We start from the raw sequence: 17,049 nt of genomic DNA on the forward strand, positions 1-17,049 counted from the left end.
GCACAGGAATGTTGATAGCAGTTTTATTTGTAATAGCTAAAACCTGGAAACAACTCAAATTTGCTTCAACAGGTAAATGGTTAAACAAACTGGTATATCAACATAACAGAATACTACTCATAAATCAAAAGAAATGCAAAATAATTATGCAGAGTGAAAGAAACCAGACACAAAAAGCATACATACTGTGTGATTCTATTTATATAATGTAAACTAGTTTCTGGTGACAGAAAGACTATCAGTGGCTACCTGGGGAAGGGCAAGGGAATGATTTCAAGGGGGTAGGAGGAAACTTCTGAAGCTAACAGATGTACTGTTTTGAGTGTGGTGATGGTTTCAGTGGTGTGTGTGTGTGTGTGTGTGTGTGTGTGTGTGTGTATACATGTCAAAATATATTACACTGTGCAATGTAAATATGTATAGATGATTTTACACCAATTATACCTCAATAAAGCCGTTTAAAAAACCAAAAAAGCATGACAGGAAAGAATACCATGGGTAAAAAGGTTATTTGTTTGTAAAATGACTTCAACACCATCTACCTCATTGGGCTGTAGCCAAGACTACATGGGATCGTGTATATAAAGAGCATCATCTCCAACACAAAGGTGGTACACATTATATAGCAGCTAGTAACAGTGCCACACACACACACTTATTTCAATTTTCCATCACTCCTAGGATGTAGGAGAAACTTTAGGCAGAACAGCCAGAGGACTAAGAGAATTCCGTCTGGGTGAGGACTAGAAGCAAAGGCAAAACGGGATTAAAACAGGTAAACAAAAACTGACATGTAAATGCTTATTAATGTGGTAAGTGTTAATCAAGCTGAAATGTTTAACATAATACTTGCAAAATTATGTTACTCAGATACTACTGAAAAATCATTTTTGTACCTTATTTGGCTTGCTTAATCACACTAAATAGAGAAATACAAAAAAGCAAAACGCCAGAAGTTGTATATTTCAATTTTAATGGTAACACTGTGCCATTGGCTGTTTGTAAAAAGTATGTTACCAAAGATTTGAAAATAACCAGAGTTACTTAAGTCAGGCTCCAATGCAAAACTCTACCCAACCACAACAAAATCTTGCAAAATGCAATTAAATCAGGCAGTACTAAAACTACTGTTCTAATAGTTATTAGGCATCTTGGTCCAGTTCAACATCAGTTCCCGTCCTCAGGAACCTCCCTGAAAGTAGGCACAAAAGTTCTAGGCTGCACAAGAGTGTAGGTACTAAAATCCAGGTGTCTCTACACATCAGGATGTATGCCCTGTTGCATGGCCGTATATCATGGAGAAAGAAGCACACTATCTTGGGGATCATATTTATCTGGTTTAACTATCAATTTCTTAAAAGAGAAAAACATCTAAAGCACCAAAGTTCCAACACTACCAGGAAAGCCTAATAATTTTTATTTTAGGTAAGCAGGTGGACTGATTTAGATACATAAATCCAAAATGAAAAATGACAATATCTAAATTTGCAGGAGTTTATGCAGTATTTTCATATATATGTCTTATGCTCTTAACAAATGGTATTGTTTTTAATCCCTCATTTTCAGATAGAGAAAGTAAGGCTCAGAAAGGTTCAATGACTCGCTCAATCTTAAAGCTTGTCAAGTGGGCTGGAATCGACATTCACACCTAGACCTCCTGACTCAAAAATCTATGTTCTTACCATTAAATATTACCAACTCTAATTGCACCAGGCTGCAAATGCTTTTTTATGGTACATTTCACAGAAAACATCTGATGATCCTCTGACAATTAACTATCTGAAAGTCAAAGAACATCAACTCCTCAAAGGACTAGTAACAAGACTGATATTGGATATTTCAAGATTTTAGATGAATTATACGCTATTAAAAGTTTAATTAGGAAAATAGAAGAAAGTTCTAATTCTCATGTAAATTGTGAAGATTTACCTGAATGAAAAGGAAATTGTTGTTTGGCTTCACCAGTATGTGCATCCCAAATAATTGTAGTCTGAGATAGAAAAGAAAAATATACTGCTAAGAAGCTAGAAAGAGTTTATCATAGACGCATAAATTAGATGCCTAATTATATTAAAGCAATATGAAATGTCACAGTACATTTAATTTTTTAACATTTACCTTTAGTACAACGAGGCTATATTCCACTTCGGGGGAAGGGGAGGAGAGGGATGACTATTAAGCTGTTTAATTTTTCCCTGGTGACTTTTTATCAGTCAACTTACTTCAGATAACAATTACTGTTGTCTAGAAAGTACCAGACATTATATTAGATTGCTTAAGAAACTCCATTGCAATAGTGTATTTAATGTAAGATTTTTATAGCTGCTTAGCTATAAGGAGGCAAAATTTTGGTTAATAAAGTTAATCAGTTAATTCCCAATATTAAGATTTTTAACATTCACATTTACCTATAAAGGCAGCTTGAATTCTGACAATAAGTAAAACAATGTCTTTTATATTACATCAAAGTATGACATATAAATCTGAACAGATATATTCACAATTCCTTTAATACCCTCCCATCACTAATTTCATAACTTTGGGGTCATAAAATATTGTAGACTGGCAGTAACTATTAATAGGGCGCTTCCCTCCCATTCCTGGCCTCCTTCATTTTTCTTCCTCTTTTTTCTACTTCCCTTTTTGACAATATACAGTTAACTCTGAGTGTGTACTTTCCTGTATTAGAATAATCTTAAATCTGTATTCATTTTGGGAGGTGTGGTAAAGGCAGTAACTTAAGAAAATGAAGGAGAAAGAAGGCCATGATTTCAACCTATCCATATTTACCAGTCTTGTTAGGTGAAAAGAGCTGGAAAGATCCGGCATTTCTTAGATTTTCAATTAAACATTAGGAGTTCAGCTAACAGACTGGTTCTAAGATTTCCCATGAAATCTCTCCAGAGCCATACTCACTGATGAGATTAACTAGAAACTGTAGAAGGGAGGCAAAAAGTATAGGATGTATGACATTCATTATGGCTCAAATTCCCAAAAAATGAGGAGTGGTCACACAGATAAAGAATAAAAGGCATCTGAATGAGCAGATTCAGGAATGAGTTGACAGAAAATCTAAGAAAGCATTACTATTCCTATCATGAATTTATATATGAATTTACCAAATATGAATGTTTTCTTGTTCATGTGATTAGTAGAGAAAAACATTACTTTCAATTATACTCTTTAACAAATTAACCTTTACAGAAGTTAAATATTCTTTTTACCTTGTCTACTCCAGCACTTAGGATGAAATTTCCTTTCTTATTCCATTTTAATGCAAATATAGGGCCTTTATGCTGCCCCAAGGTGCTAGCAAGGTTACCTAATATTCAAAAGGAAAAACATTAAAATTACTTTAAGCTTTATAACTTAGATCAACAATAACAACAAATGAAAGATAAAAAAAAAAAGCCTCATTTACCATCTTTAGTCCATATTCTGGCAAACCCATCGTAGGAACCAGTTGCTAGAAGTGTACCTTCACTCTGTCAGAGAAACACATTTCTTTCAATTATATAATCCAGAAAGGGTGTTTAATTTTTATTAAAATATATTATGTTTAAATCCTAAGTACAGCAGATCTGTGACATTCTCTGCTTCAAAATCTTCAGCTCTGTCTATTTGGAAGTGCCATAAAAGGCCTACAAAACACCCTTCACTGCTGTGAAGCTAGTAATTTTGGCAGCATTCAGTCAGTGTGCAAGCCTCGTACCCAAATCTCAAGAATGGCAGGAACTGCTCTGGAGCAGAATCAACATCACTCTTATGTATGCTAAGGTCTACTGCATTCTCATAAATGCACCATGACTGAAGATGGGGGTGGGGAGGTGGATTGGGAAGGACATCAAAATCATAATCTTATGATGATTTTATAAAAGTAAAAAGCAAAATCTTCCAGAATATTTCATTACGATTAGAAGTTTTTATATGATCCTCCCTCTAAATCTTTTACTGTCTAAACTGTGTGTGTGTGTGTGTGTGTGTGTGTGTGTATGTTCCAAACAATATTGTTGTTTCAGATGACTAGATTCTTAAGTATCACTAAATGTTTCTTTCCTTTGTTAATTCTTTCCCAATATGAAATCCTTACCAATAAAAATAGCAACACAAGAAAAACAGCCAGAAGAGTGTAGGCTGACTTTACAGTTAATGAAGTGAGTACCAACTGTCAGGAACTACTCTACTATGAGGAGAAATCCATACCATTTTCTCTAACCTTATATTCCTCTACTGTGCCTTGAATAATAGTACAACAGAAGGACTTGATAAGGCCTAACTTATTCTATGGCAATGCAAGTTACAGAGTACGTTACACAGACTACTGCTGGGGTGATTCAACACTACTGGAGAGACAGAAAGAAATCCTGCCTTACTCAGTACTTTTTGATGCTTTTTGGCAGGGCACCAAAAACAAGATCACCTTTTCCAGACCTCTCAAGCCATCTAGCTGTACAAGTTAAGTGACAAACAAATGCTGGTTCTAGGGGTTGTAGACTCAGTTTTGCTAGGATTTGGAAATCCCCTCTAGTTCTATCTCAGGAAGAGGGAGCAATGTCGAAGCCAACAGCAAAAGCTTATTTCCAGACTCTGCACAATGGAAAGTTTCCTTTAAATTAATGGTCCCCAAATGGTTTACATCACAGACCGCTAAGGTAGGAAAAGAATACTTTGAAGATCATACATCTCACAGGCTTTTGCTTTAATCATGGAAATGAGCCATTAATCAATAGTAACATTTTCCCCTTTTAGCAGAAGATTTAAGTTCATAGTGAATAATAAATCTTTGAAAAGTTCACACTTTTAAAAACTTTAACTTGCAGTTCAGAACCACCAAGCTCAACAAACCATTTGTTAACCATCCTTTTCAGTGTAAAAGTATAAATTTCATTAAATTAACACGGTCTCTGAGCCAAACAGCTTAAGAAGGCCGTAACGCCTTTGACCTACGAAACAGTAAGGTCCCATATTAAGAAGATAATTCTTAGTTCTGACCCTATAATCAAATAATACTGAAATGTGCTAAACCTCTTTTCATTTTTAGAATTCTCAACTTTATAGGAGGGGAAGGATAAATACATTGCTGGAAATTTAGAACTAAGAACACTAAAAAACCTTACCTATGAAATCTGGAAAGACTTCATAGAAACTGAGAACTTTAGCTAGTGTAATCATTTTTAAAGATAGATCTCATTTCCTGGAATGAGATTTGGAAGATTCTTTGGAAAGCCCCACAAAAAGTTGTTAAACAGAGGCCAGAGAAGGGTGTCCACTTGCTAAGGAAAGGACAGCTGACCCCTAAAATTCTTGGTAACACTGATACAGTCTAAGAGGCTTCTTAGAATTGGCGGCGGGGGGTGGGGGAGGGGTTAGGTGGTGCAGTGGGGGGTTGTTAAAAAATGGATACAAAGTTATAAGGAAGAAAAAAGGCAACATGGAATAAAGGAAAAAGTATAGAAACTTTAAAAATGCTAATTTCCACAAAGTAATCATGGGAATGGAAACAAACAAAGCTGTTAATCATGTATTTGAAACTGAAAGGGTGTAGCTTTATCAATAATGAAATCAAACTTCCTGGTAAGTCAGAGTAGTCAAAGATGTTGAATCAGAGAATTATAAGATTCCTACAGCTAGGATAAAGCTTGTAATCTAGACGAATGGTTCCTAAAAGGCAGCTGGCAATGAAGTTTTCATCAGTTCACAGCAAAATGAGAAAACAAGAATGTTTTTATTATATAGATTTCTCTTATACCCCCAACAAAGGACTTAGTAGTTAAGAACTCAGTATATGTGCCTGTTATTGGTTTTCATCTATTACTTCATTTACATAGGACCATTACACTTCTACTTTACATGTGATGAAAATGCAGTACAGAGTGAGCGACCACCAATTATACAAAGGTTCTACAGCTAGATAAACTGAGGAGCTGGAAGATGAACCTTGGTCTGAGTGCTCAAGGCCAGTCTTTGTTTTTAACACATTTGGGGGTGGGGACTTCTAGTCTGTTGTTCTTATTGGTGAAATCCAAAAATATCTGAACAAACTGACATACCCTGTGATTAGTCCGAGGCTCAGAGAGGTTAAGTATATTAGTAACTACATCCCATGGACAGTACAGTGATACTCACATTCCAATCTAGAGATGTCACATCCTTGTTGCTTGGGACATCTTGCCCTCCTTCTCGTATACAATGTCTAAGTACTAACTGTGTGGAGCCACTAGTGCTATTTTCACTAAGATTCCATATTCTTGCTGTTGAGTCTCCAGACCTATAAAGTATGCAACATATTGTAAATCCTCATGATATTCTCAAGTATCCCAGAATCAAGGCAACAAATTTACATTCTATATTAATAAGGCAAATAAAAACTAGACTATCAGGGATGGATTTCCATTTCCAGTGTTCATTTTGGGGGGGGTGGGGGTGGTGGTGGCAAACACTCCTGAGGTAGTAACTTTTAAGATTAAAACTTGTAAGATTACTTTATGAAGAAATAAAGGTTTACAGAGGCAAAATGACCACAAATAAGCAACAAAAAAACCTGAAAATGTACGTAATGTATTTATAAAATATGCAATATTTCAGTCAGATACTTTTAGAAATCCATTTTAGTTTCACTTTGAGAAACGTACCCTGATGCCAAGAGATCACTAACGGGGTTCCAGGCACAGATGAAAACTTCAGATTCATGGCCCCGTAACACAACTGCTTTATTAGGAGGGATTTCAACATCCCCATCCACTTCCATCATATCAGTATGATTATCTGCATCATGAGAAATAAATGGAAAATTCCAGTTAGGTAATATTACAACATCCTGGAGAAAAAAAAGAATTCTTAACTAGCAAATACCTCCTTCATAATATAGTGTAACTTTTTTTCTTCCACTATGTCAGGTAATGGTGAAAATGACTACACAGTATTTATCACTTGAAAAATAAATTCCTATCTTTAGTTAAGTACGATCATGCTTTTTTCAAAAAGAGATGTGCATCTAAGTTTGTGTTCAGATGGGGTTCGCAGGGAGCAGGAATAGAGGAAGACTACTGTGAAAGGAGGTTAGACCCAAACACAGCTAAAATGAGAAAATGTTTTGAATTAAGTATAATCCATGCCAACACTGCTCTGAGTTTCTGCCAGTAGGGGCTGCTGGTATCATTCATATAACATCATGGTTGCCTTTATATCTCCATGTCAAAGCTTCATTGTTTTTGTTAATGACTAGTGTTACAGATTATATTTAGAAATGAAATGCAGATATGAAATTCACTTAACAATAGAAAAGTGGTTTCTAAATATGTAAAAAAGAAAATAAAATCCATGAAAGTAAATCTAGCTTTATGGAGCTTTAGGCATTTAAAAATCTGAATTGTGTGATACAAGTTAGGGGAACAAGTTGCAAAAATGAAATAGATAATGTTATTTCAGCTAAAATGAGGCACCCCCATAAAGCAAGTATCTTTTCTGCGAAGGAACTTAAAAAAATTCTTCTCTCGGCTCACTTGCTATAGTATGTGCTCCATTCTCCTCCCCATTTGCCGTGTTTTCTCCATTTTTTGCAGATCCTTGTTGGTTTGTTGCAGCTGCGGCAGCTGCAGCAGCTGCTGCTTGTTGCTGTGCAAGTTTATCTCTGTAAGCTTGTTGTCTTGTTTGTACTACATCAGGCATTACGGCATCTATCAGTGACAGAGACTCTATTGGTCGACCATCAAACAAGGTACCATCCTGGATTTGAAAAATTGTGAGAAGAGAAAATCAAAGGTAACACATTTAGAGTAATTTGTATTCATAGAAGTCAACAGCAGAAATGGAAATCTTCATTCCAAGAAAAAACACTTTCAGATAATTTTCTGAATGCATGTAAGAAGGAAAGGAATCAGGAGGGAAGAAGGAACCTACAAGATGCACCGCAAACAGCTGCTTAAATCCTCCTCACAGAGTTCATATTGTTAGATGCTGCACAGACTAAAGCTGAAATTTTCAAAGGAATAAAAAAAGTAGGTCTGTATGATAAAAAAGGCTTATTAATTATATTCCAAAGTTCTGTTAGTCAAAAGCAATATGGAATAGTTCATACAATGATAAGAGATTTGGTGCCACGTTTTAGTAAATATTCAATACTTCTTTACAACTGAAAACTTTTAAAATAGTTTTGTTGAACTCAAAAGTTTCTTGTGATTTGATTAAAATATTAAAACAGAAATATACATCAGATATTATGTTATACAAGCATCTCATTTTACTAATGTTGAAATATGAGCACCACAAGGTTAAAGACTTGCAGTTCCACAGCTAGTCAATGGCAGCTGGAATCTGTTAACTGGTGCTATTGAAAGCACAATCAAAAGACCAACACTCCCACCATCGCCTGGTAACTTGTTATAAATGTAGATTCAAACCTACAGAATCAAAATCTCTGAAGGGCTCGGGAATCCCTGTTTTAACAAGCTCTCTGGGGGAGTCTTATGCATACTAACATTTGAGAAGTACCGCCATAACTCACAGGCTAATGCTCTTTAATTTTATCAAGTTGCTATAATTTTCCAAAGCTCCTCTCACTGATATTCGGAAGTTCAAAATGAGTTCTTCGGCAAGCACAAGAAGAGACACAGATACAGAGCAAGTCAGAAATAGAAACAGTGCATATTAGATAGGAATATGCACATGTGAAGCCTGGCTCACTTAAGCCAGTGAACATGCACTATTGATAATCTACAGCAGTGTGATGGGGTGCTCCGAGTTACAAAACACAGCACATCTTTCTGAACTGCCAATTGTAATGGAGTATTTGAGGAGCAGGAGAAAGTATTTAAACTTATAAGTAACTTAAAAATATTAAAACCAATACAGCTACATTGTGGAGTACTATATTAAACCTACAAAAAAATTTTTCAGAAAAAATGAGACTTCATCTCTGGCCACTGGTACAAACTGTTTATCATCCTCTGCAATAAACGATACTGTTGGGAGAGAAAGTGCTAAAAGACAATGAGGACACTTTTAATTTAGTATTAGTGGATTTTTCAGTTATAGACATGAGGAAACGAAAAAATAATCAATTTAACAGACTATATAATTATAGTAATAAATAGTGACGTAGAAACCATGGATGCTTCAGTTTTTAAAATACCTGCAAAAGGAAAGCGGGATATGTTCATCTCTGAAATGAAAGTAAGGCAAAAAAGCTCCACTTGTCATAAATCCTGACCACATGTGAAGATTTTCAGCTACACCAGGGTTTGCAAACTCCTTCTGTATAAGACTAGACAGTAAATATTCTGGGCTTTGCAGACCATAAGGTCTCTGTCACAACCGCTCAATGCTGCCACTGTGGCACAAAAGCAGCCAGATCCTATGAAAATGAAGGCGCATGGCTGCGTCCCAGGCAAACTTTACAGAAACGAGCAAGACAGGATTTGGCTCATGGGTCATAGTTGGCTGACACATGAGTTAAACTGCCTATACCATACAGACCTAGGTAACAGTAGCAAGAGTTGTCTTTAATTATAAACTTCCTTCCAAAATCTGTTATAACCAAACAACCTGAGAATTTCTAACTTCTCAATCAATTATGCTCTCAGTATGCCACAGCACAATTTTCTTATTTTAAAGAAAATTATTTCTTACTGTATACTTATAAAAACCATGTAAAGAGTAATGGCTCTTACAGTTGGGAGCCAACATGCCTTGGCTGTATGACCTGACCACCACATTAGGAATAATGCCCTTCAATCTTGTTTACCTGGTGAAGCTGAAGTCAGATAATGAATGAGTAAGCAAGATACCAGATACTGAAGGAAACATTTAGGAGTAAGAATCAGTATTTGAGCTAAGCCTTCCTTACCTCATTAATACTAACTTCTGCCTCTACATACTGGAGACCTTTCTGGATGATAGAAATCAATGCAGCAGGCGGGACGAGGGCACCATTTATGTTAGACTGACTGATATGGCTTTCTATACCAAAGGTGAACGCTGAATGAGAAAATCCTGAAAGCAAAAGAAAAGGTATAACAATTTATTCTCCAAGTGGCAACATGCTATGTGACACAAATGAAAGACCTCTACAGTCTTTCAAAATCACATTCCACCCATCTGAAATCCCAGACTGTTAGCTAAGGTTAAATATGTTTTTAAACAAAATAAGTATCAAAATCCAAACAAGTTAACCTTTATGTATTTTCCTTTTCACCTTAATTACATAATGGTGGCACATAATTTTCCTCAACAAATATAGTATCAAACTTTAAAACTGGAAAAAGGCCTTTGTAGACCATGTGACTCAACTGCTTCACTCAAGATAATTTAGCCCAAGGTATACTGACATTTAATATTTCTGTAGTATATTTAAATTTCTACATATAAATCATCACACACCTTATAAATTCAATATTTTGCAGGTTATTTTTAAAAACTACCTAGGAAATTAAAAGCAAACTAATATAAGGAATGAAAACTGAAATTTAATAAAGAATAATAATTTGTATGCTTAAATTTCATTGTATGTATGATTAAGTATTTAAAAAAGTTACTAATTCTTTGCTACTTAGTAATAACCCATCTAAATGAAAGCTTTAGAAAATGAAGAGTTGGCAAGTGAAAATCCAATTTGATTGTCCAACAATTCTTCAATTTTAATTGGAAATACTTAAACCAAAACATTCACATAACAAAAATCTCTTTACGCTGGCCTTGATTTTTTTTAACTAAAGTCAAGTCCTAATTCAAAAGTAAAATTCTAGTAAACTGATAGGCCCAAGGGTGGTTATTTTCTTTACCAACATTATCATCCTCCGCAGAGCTTATCATTAAATAGTAACTGTCATTAATGTATTTTAAATAATTCAATTCTACATCTGTACAGAATGTTAAGAAAGCTTCATACTAAATAAAGTAAACGAACATGGGCTTATTTGGGTCTTGGTTAAACTAATTTAATCCATATAATGTGTTATCTAGCCTGTCTATCCTAGCTGTTTAGTGCTTAATTAGTCCATGTCTTTTTCCATTTTGTGCTCCCACTCTCAGGCTCCTTGTGGCACTTACGAACAGTCTATAATAAAATACTGTGGGCTCACAAATAGCATGTGGCTAGGAGAAACTTTAATTGGTTAATAGAGAGCCAAAGTACACCAAGGTTGATTTTCCTTAGGGGTGCTCCTTCCTTACCTCTTTGGGACACCTAACCATTCCTGTAAATACCCATAGTGAGAAGTAAAAAGATGTTACCTTTAAGACTTGAATTTTGACTTCTTGATTTCGCCCACAGACAAGATCATTATTAAACGCATGTACAGTCTGCAACTTAACCTGAGCTCACAAGGAAGGCTAAGAAACATACAAATAAAAAATGCACCATTTTGCATTGTCCCTGTCAGGAAACCCACAACTACTTGAGCGTGAGCAGACTCCAGATCACCAGGATAGGAAGCTGAGAAAAAAGACTGGGAAGGATGGGGAGAAAGGGTGAGAGATACAGCAGTGAAATCCATGAGCAGTGAGGTTGGAGACTCCTGTTCTCAATTTCATATCCCTCCCCAAATAAATTCTGCAGTAGATCATAAATAGAAAAATAAAGCTAAACAGCCTAGTGGCTTAGGGATTTAAAAAGACTTCAAGATAGATGATATCACTTACAGAGGGCCTATACCATGCACACACATATACTTTTATTACTTTATTATCTGAATTAGCAGGTGTGAAAACAGTTACATAGACAATAAGGATTCATTCAGGGACCATGGCCGTCACCACGGCGTTCTCCCAGTCCTACTGAACGGTTAGAATATGGTCAAGGATAAAGTTAAGGCAGAGCGAGCTCCTGTTTATTACCAGAAAATAAAAGACTGCATCATTGTTCTTGTTTCATCTCAGGGTATTAGAAAGTGGCATCAGTAGTGCATGAAACATTAAGACACTTTATTAGCAAGTTATTTTGATCTTCATAAGCCTTCTAAATTGTAGCAGAGTCTATGATTTCTGTACTCCAACTCCTAAGTACAATTTAAATAATCATGAATTACACTTAACCCTGTTTAATTAGATGGTAGAGTCCAAACTTATGTCAAAGAATATCCTAAGAGTTGCAGGTAGAACGACGTCAATTTTTGGCTGGAATGTTGCCTATAACCCCAATTTTTTTTGTGAGGTCAGGTGCTCACTGCCATCTCAAGTTATTACGTATGTGCTTAGAGTGTTCTCAAATAGCAAGAAAACAACCCTAAAGCGGCCATTAGCACAGTTTTGGCACTTATTGCTAATGTTTACCCTAAAGAAGGTCCATACTTAAATGCTCTGCTGTAAATACATGCTGAACTCAGCTATAACTTTTTATTTCTAGTTACAGCATTACACGACAGCTTAAAATCAATATGTTCAAAACTACTCTTCTGGGCTTCCCTGGTGGCGCAGTGGTTGAGAGTCCGCCTGCCAATGCAGGGGACATGGGTTCGTACCCCGGTCCGGGAGGATCCCACATGCCGCGGAGCGGCTGGGCCCTTGAGCCATGGCCGCTGAGCCTGTGCTCCGCAGCGGGAGAGGCCACAGCAGTGAGAGGCCCACGTACCGCAAAAAAAAAAAAAAAAAAAAAAAAAAAAAACTACTCTTCTTCTTCCCCTCCCTAAAACTTCTTTTTCCTTAGAAATTTCTCACCTTACTTTGCTATACCTGAAGGTCATCCTAACTTCCACCTCAGCCCCTGGCATTCCACCATTTTGCCAAATCCTATCAATCCTCCCCTCTGGTCCCTGTCATCAGCTTTCCTTTTGTGCCAGAATGTGGAATTTAGTCCCCCATCATCCTCTGCCTGGACTACTGCTGTCATAGGTTCCTTTCCTCTGTTCCCCAGTCCAGTACGCTTGCTACACCATAGCCAGGCTACTACTTGTAAAACAAAAACTGATCATGCTGGGCTTCCCTGGTGGAGCAGTGGTTAAGAATCCACCTGCCAATGAAGGAGACACGGGTTCGATCCCTGGTCCGGGAAGATCCCACATGCCGCGGAGCAACTAAGTCCGTGTGCCACAACTCCTGAGCCTGCGCTCTAGAGCCTGTGAGCCACAACTACTGAAGCCCGCGTGCCTAGAGCCCGTGCTCTGCAACAAGAGAAGCCACCGCAATGAGAAGCCCACGCACCGCAAACAAGAGTAGCCCCTGCTCGCCGCAACTAGAGAAAGCCCAGGTGCAGCAACGAAGACCCAACACAGCCAAAAATAAATGAATAAATTTTAAAAAACAAAGTATGTTTAAAAACAAACCAAAAAAACTGATCATACCACTCCTTTCCTGAGTACTTTCAATGATCCTTTTGGCCTTCATAATCAAGGCCAAACTCCTAAGTGTGGCACACAGTTACTTTTGTAATCTTGACCCTACCCATCTCTCCAGGCTCATCTCCCCAATTCCACCCTCCCACTCTTCCCAACGCACATTAAATTCAAGTGACTGCCAACTACAAGGTAACACCTAGAATATATTGTGCTATCTCATGCCTTTGGGCCTATGCGTTCCTGTGCTCTTTTCACCTATGTGAATAGAGGTGAAGTCCTTCCTTCTGCTGCTCCAGGGCTGATCATTCTCTTCTAGGCTAATCCTATAACTTGTATATGTATAGCATCTACGGGTTGTGTGTATGTATATGACTAACAGACTGGGCTGCCTGAGGATGGGGTTTATGTCTAGTAATCTTTCAGTTCTGGGAAACTAGATGTCACCTAATTATACCAGTGCTCAAAAAACATTTGTTAAGTCAGAATGCAATTCTACTGTAATTTGTCTTAGCACATCAGGAAATCTATGCATCTAGGAAAAACATACGACTTACATCTCCCTTGAGAAACTAAAACCTGAACCAGGGTTATGCCAAAATATATTTATTTGCACTTATCTGTAAATATATATGCAGGCAATACTTTTTCAGGGACAACTTTTGATCTACATGGTAAAAGGCAAAAAGGATCAACTTAAATCTGTGAAATGCTGACGTCTAGCCTGCTTGCCTAATACAGCATCCCTTGTTTCCAGGGGTAGAAGCAAATGATATAAATAATACTCTGTATAAAGATTTTGTAATCAAATATTCTACACATTCACTAGCGTGACTAAGATTTGGAAGGTAGAAAAGGAATTCCAGAGAGGAGTAAGGCTGAAAACCACACAGTTCAGTATACAGTAATTCAGTGACATTCAGTGATAAAGACCAGCAGCGGTAGGGGGTCTATGTGGAGTTACCCTTGAGACCATGCACTGTTCCCATGTAAGAAATGAGGTCACAAGACAACCATTTTCTACATACTGCTTGTTTCAGGAATGCTTTCCCTTGGCATGACAGGGATTATATTCTCAAAGGGAAGTCAAGTCCTCTAGAGTCTGTCTCCTTTGCAAATTGAGAATACAGGACCATGAAACGGGGCCTTGAACACGGTTATGGTGTAGGGTGTCTGAACAAGGGGGTGTCTGGGGGGGGCGGGGAAATGCAAAGCTTAACTACTATCACAGCACAGCGCCCTGGTCTGGAAGCAAAATCTGATTTATCCAAGGTCCTTTTTAAGCTTCTGGTCAGAAAAGCCCAGAAAGTTATATCCCTGCTTCCATCACCATAACACTCCCTTGCCCCCAAATCTGTTTCCAATTCTGTCCTACAGACCCAGAGCTTTGCTTACTATAAAAAGTTCCCTACTTAAATGCTTAAAGGTTTTAGAAAAGATAAAAAGAAGTAGAGGAAAAAATGCTATAGGGGACCTTGTATGTTGAAGAGTTAGACCTAGCACTTAAAAAAAAGTGAAGAAGAAGAAAAAAAAATTACAATACCAAAACTCAAATACAACTGTTAAAAGTTTTTATTTCCAGGTTTCCCTGGTGGCGCAGTGGTTGGGAGTCCGCCTACCGATTCAGGGGATGTGGGTTCGTGCCGCGGTCCGGGAAGATCCCACATGCCGCGGAGCGGCTGGGCCCGTGACCCATGGCCGCTAAGCCTGCGCGTCCGGAGCCTGTGCTCCACAATGGGAGAGGCCGCGTTAGAGAGAGGCCCGCGTACCGCAAAAAAAAAAAAAAAAAAAGTTTTATTTCCGTCTTTCCAGCACAATACACTGGCTATACAGTTTTGTGCCCTTAAAGTATATATATAACTATGAACATCTGATATGAATTATATTTTCTGAAATAATTTTATTATCATAATATTCAGCCAATAAATGTACTTAGCTAGTAAATTATTCATCCTATGGCTGGTCACTTGGACTTTCCCAACATTCACTATTTAAAAAGACTCTTACCTCAAATATCTATGTGTATAGGCTTTTGCTATATATATATATATATATATATATATATATATATATATATATATGTTTTTCTCCTTAGGATGGAGTCCCTCAAAAGTAGAAGGGGACATCAACATTTTAAAGGAAGTTCATGATTGCCAAATTGCTTTTCCAAAAAATTGTACAAATTTATAATGCCATCAGCAATTTATATGTTTCCTTATACCCTTGCTACGCTGGCTATTCCTAAAAAAAACAAAAAGATTACTATTAAGATTGAACAAGTTCTCTGTTTGGCAACTATTAAAGGAGCTTTGTCTTTTAACAAGTATGTCAGTAGGAATGTGTAATAGGAATTTCCTTTATCAGCAAAAAAATAGTCAGCTTACAAAAAAGAGGAGAAAAACTGATTTGGAAGTATAAAAGTACAGTAATTACCAGCATTTATGACAACTGCTTGCTGTTTGTTGCTAAGGAGTCATGTGTAAAACAACTCCGTGTGTCAAATCAATGTTACTGCATATTTTATTTTATTATAAAGCAAAACTATATACCTACTTACACTCTTGTAACTGACCATCTACTCATAAAAACTGAAAGAAAGACTCACGGTGGATATACCAGATGCTGAGCTCCCCTCACTCCCATTCTTCACGGCTAGAGGCACATTACTGATAGCCAGTTTAACCTAACTCCATCCCGCCTGCTGTAAAAATCTGTTTATAAATGGCACCAGCAGGGCATATGTAGGAAGGAATGTTTATCTAGCCCAGTTCTCAGTCAAGAGAAACCACACTGTCATTTTACTGCTGATATTTTACTGCCCGTTGTCCGGGTTAATACAAAGTCACTAAATGAAAAAGACAAATGAATGGGCTCTTTGGTGTTGTAAGTCAGAACCTTAATGTTATATATAAACATTCAGATTATTTTGTGCCCACTATGATCATGTTTAGATTTCCAAATTAAGTGTGTGTTTGATGTGTGATCTTAAAAGCAAATATAACATTTTAAGTAAGCATCATGTCAGAAGAAGTGGTGTGGTACATGGCCTATTTCCTAGGAGACACAATATCCCTTTGAAACGATTAGGAAACAGTGGAGAGAAGTGGGGTGCAGTAGAGACGAGACGATCTTTCATGAAGCAAATGCTTTAAGCCTACATACATCATCACCTTCTTATAAATGGAGACTACGTGGCAAGATGAATCTTAGTTCTAAAAACATGAGGATTTTTAAAAATAACAGTACTCAGAATCACAATCTAGAAAATTACTCAGTAACAAGCACATGTTGTTTTTGCATTTTCCAGTTAGTTTTCAATCATAAGATGCAACCGTTTCATAGCATTCAACATTCAAGTTCACCATAAATATGTTACTGAGTTCCTAAACATGTAACAGATGACAGTTAAATCTAGAATCCAGAATTCTCCCCTAAACCAAATACATAATTTAAGCAAAATAAAATTTCATCTTAAACAAAGCAACAAGAAAGACGGGTGCCACAAAGTTCACAAGTAATTGCCAGGAACAATTTCTTTAGGAAAAAAACACAAAACCTGTGAATAACTACAGGAGAGTCAAGTGATACAAAGGGGGAGCAGATGGGGGGAAGGAAAACTTAGCAGATGCAAACCAGCTTAGCTCTTCTAAAATTAACACTGCATCAGGTTCTGTTATATACAACTAACTATAGTATGTACCACTTAGTACTTATTCTGCATATGGTTGCTAGATAGGAGTTGTTAGGGCAATCAAATTATTAATGGCCTTGGGTGAATACTAAT

At 37.0% G+C, this 17,049-nt stretch overlaps 1 protein-coding gene across 7 annotated transcripts in view; it reads right to left on the minus strand.

Moving 5' to 3' along the window:
* Positions 1 to 17,049, minus strand: part of TBL1XR1 (TBL1X receptor 1) — a 188,787-nt gene that overhangs the window by 20,748 nt on the left and 150,990 nt on the right. For all 7 annotated transcript variants that reach the window (XM_032629510.1, XM_032629516.1, XM_032629517.1 and 4 more), the window contains 7 exons: positions 9,845 to 9,990; positions 7,503 to 7,725; positions 6,633 to 6,765; positions 6,127 to 6,268; positions 3,422 to 3,485; positions 3,225 to 3,322; positions 1,930 to 1,990 (listed from right to left, as the gene is read on the minus strand). In XM_032629510.1, coding sequence (XP_032485401.1) covers positions 1,930 to 1,990; positions 3,225 to 3,322; positions 3,422 to 3,485; positions 6,127 to 6,268; positions 6,633 to 6,765; positions 7,503 to 7,725; positions 9,845 to 9,990 — 867 coding nt within the window. The remainder of the gene's footprint in view (positions 1 to 1,929; positions 1,991 to 3,224; positions 3,323 to 3,421; positions 3,486 to 6,126; positions 6,269 to 6,632; positions 6,766 to 7,502; positions 7,726 to 9,844; positions 9,991 to 17,049) is intronic.

The sequence above is a fragment of the Phocoena sinus genome, chromosome 4 (assembly GCF_008692025.1).
Source record: "Phocoena sinus isolate mPhoSin1 chromosome 4, mPhoSin1.pri, whole genome shotgun sequence".
Taxonomy (NCBI): domain Eukaryota; kingdom Metazoa; phylum Chordata; class Mammalia; order Artiodactyla; family Phocoenidae; genus Phocoena; species Phocoena sinus.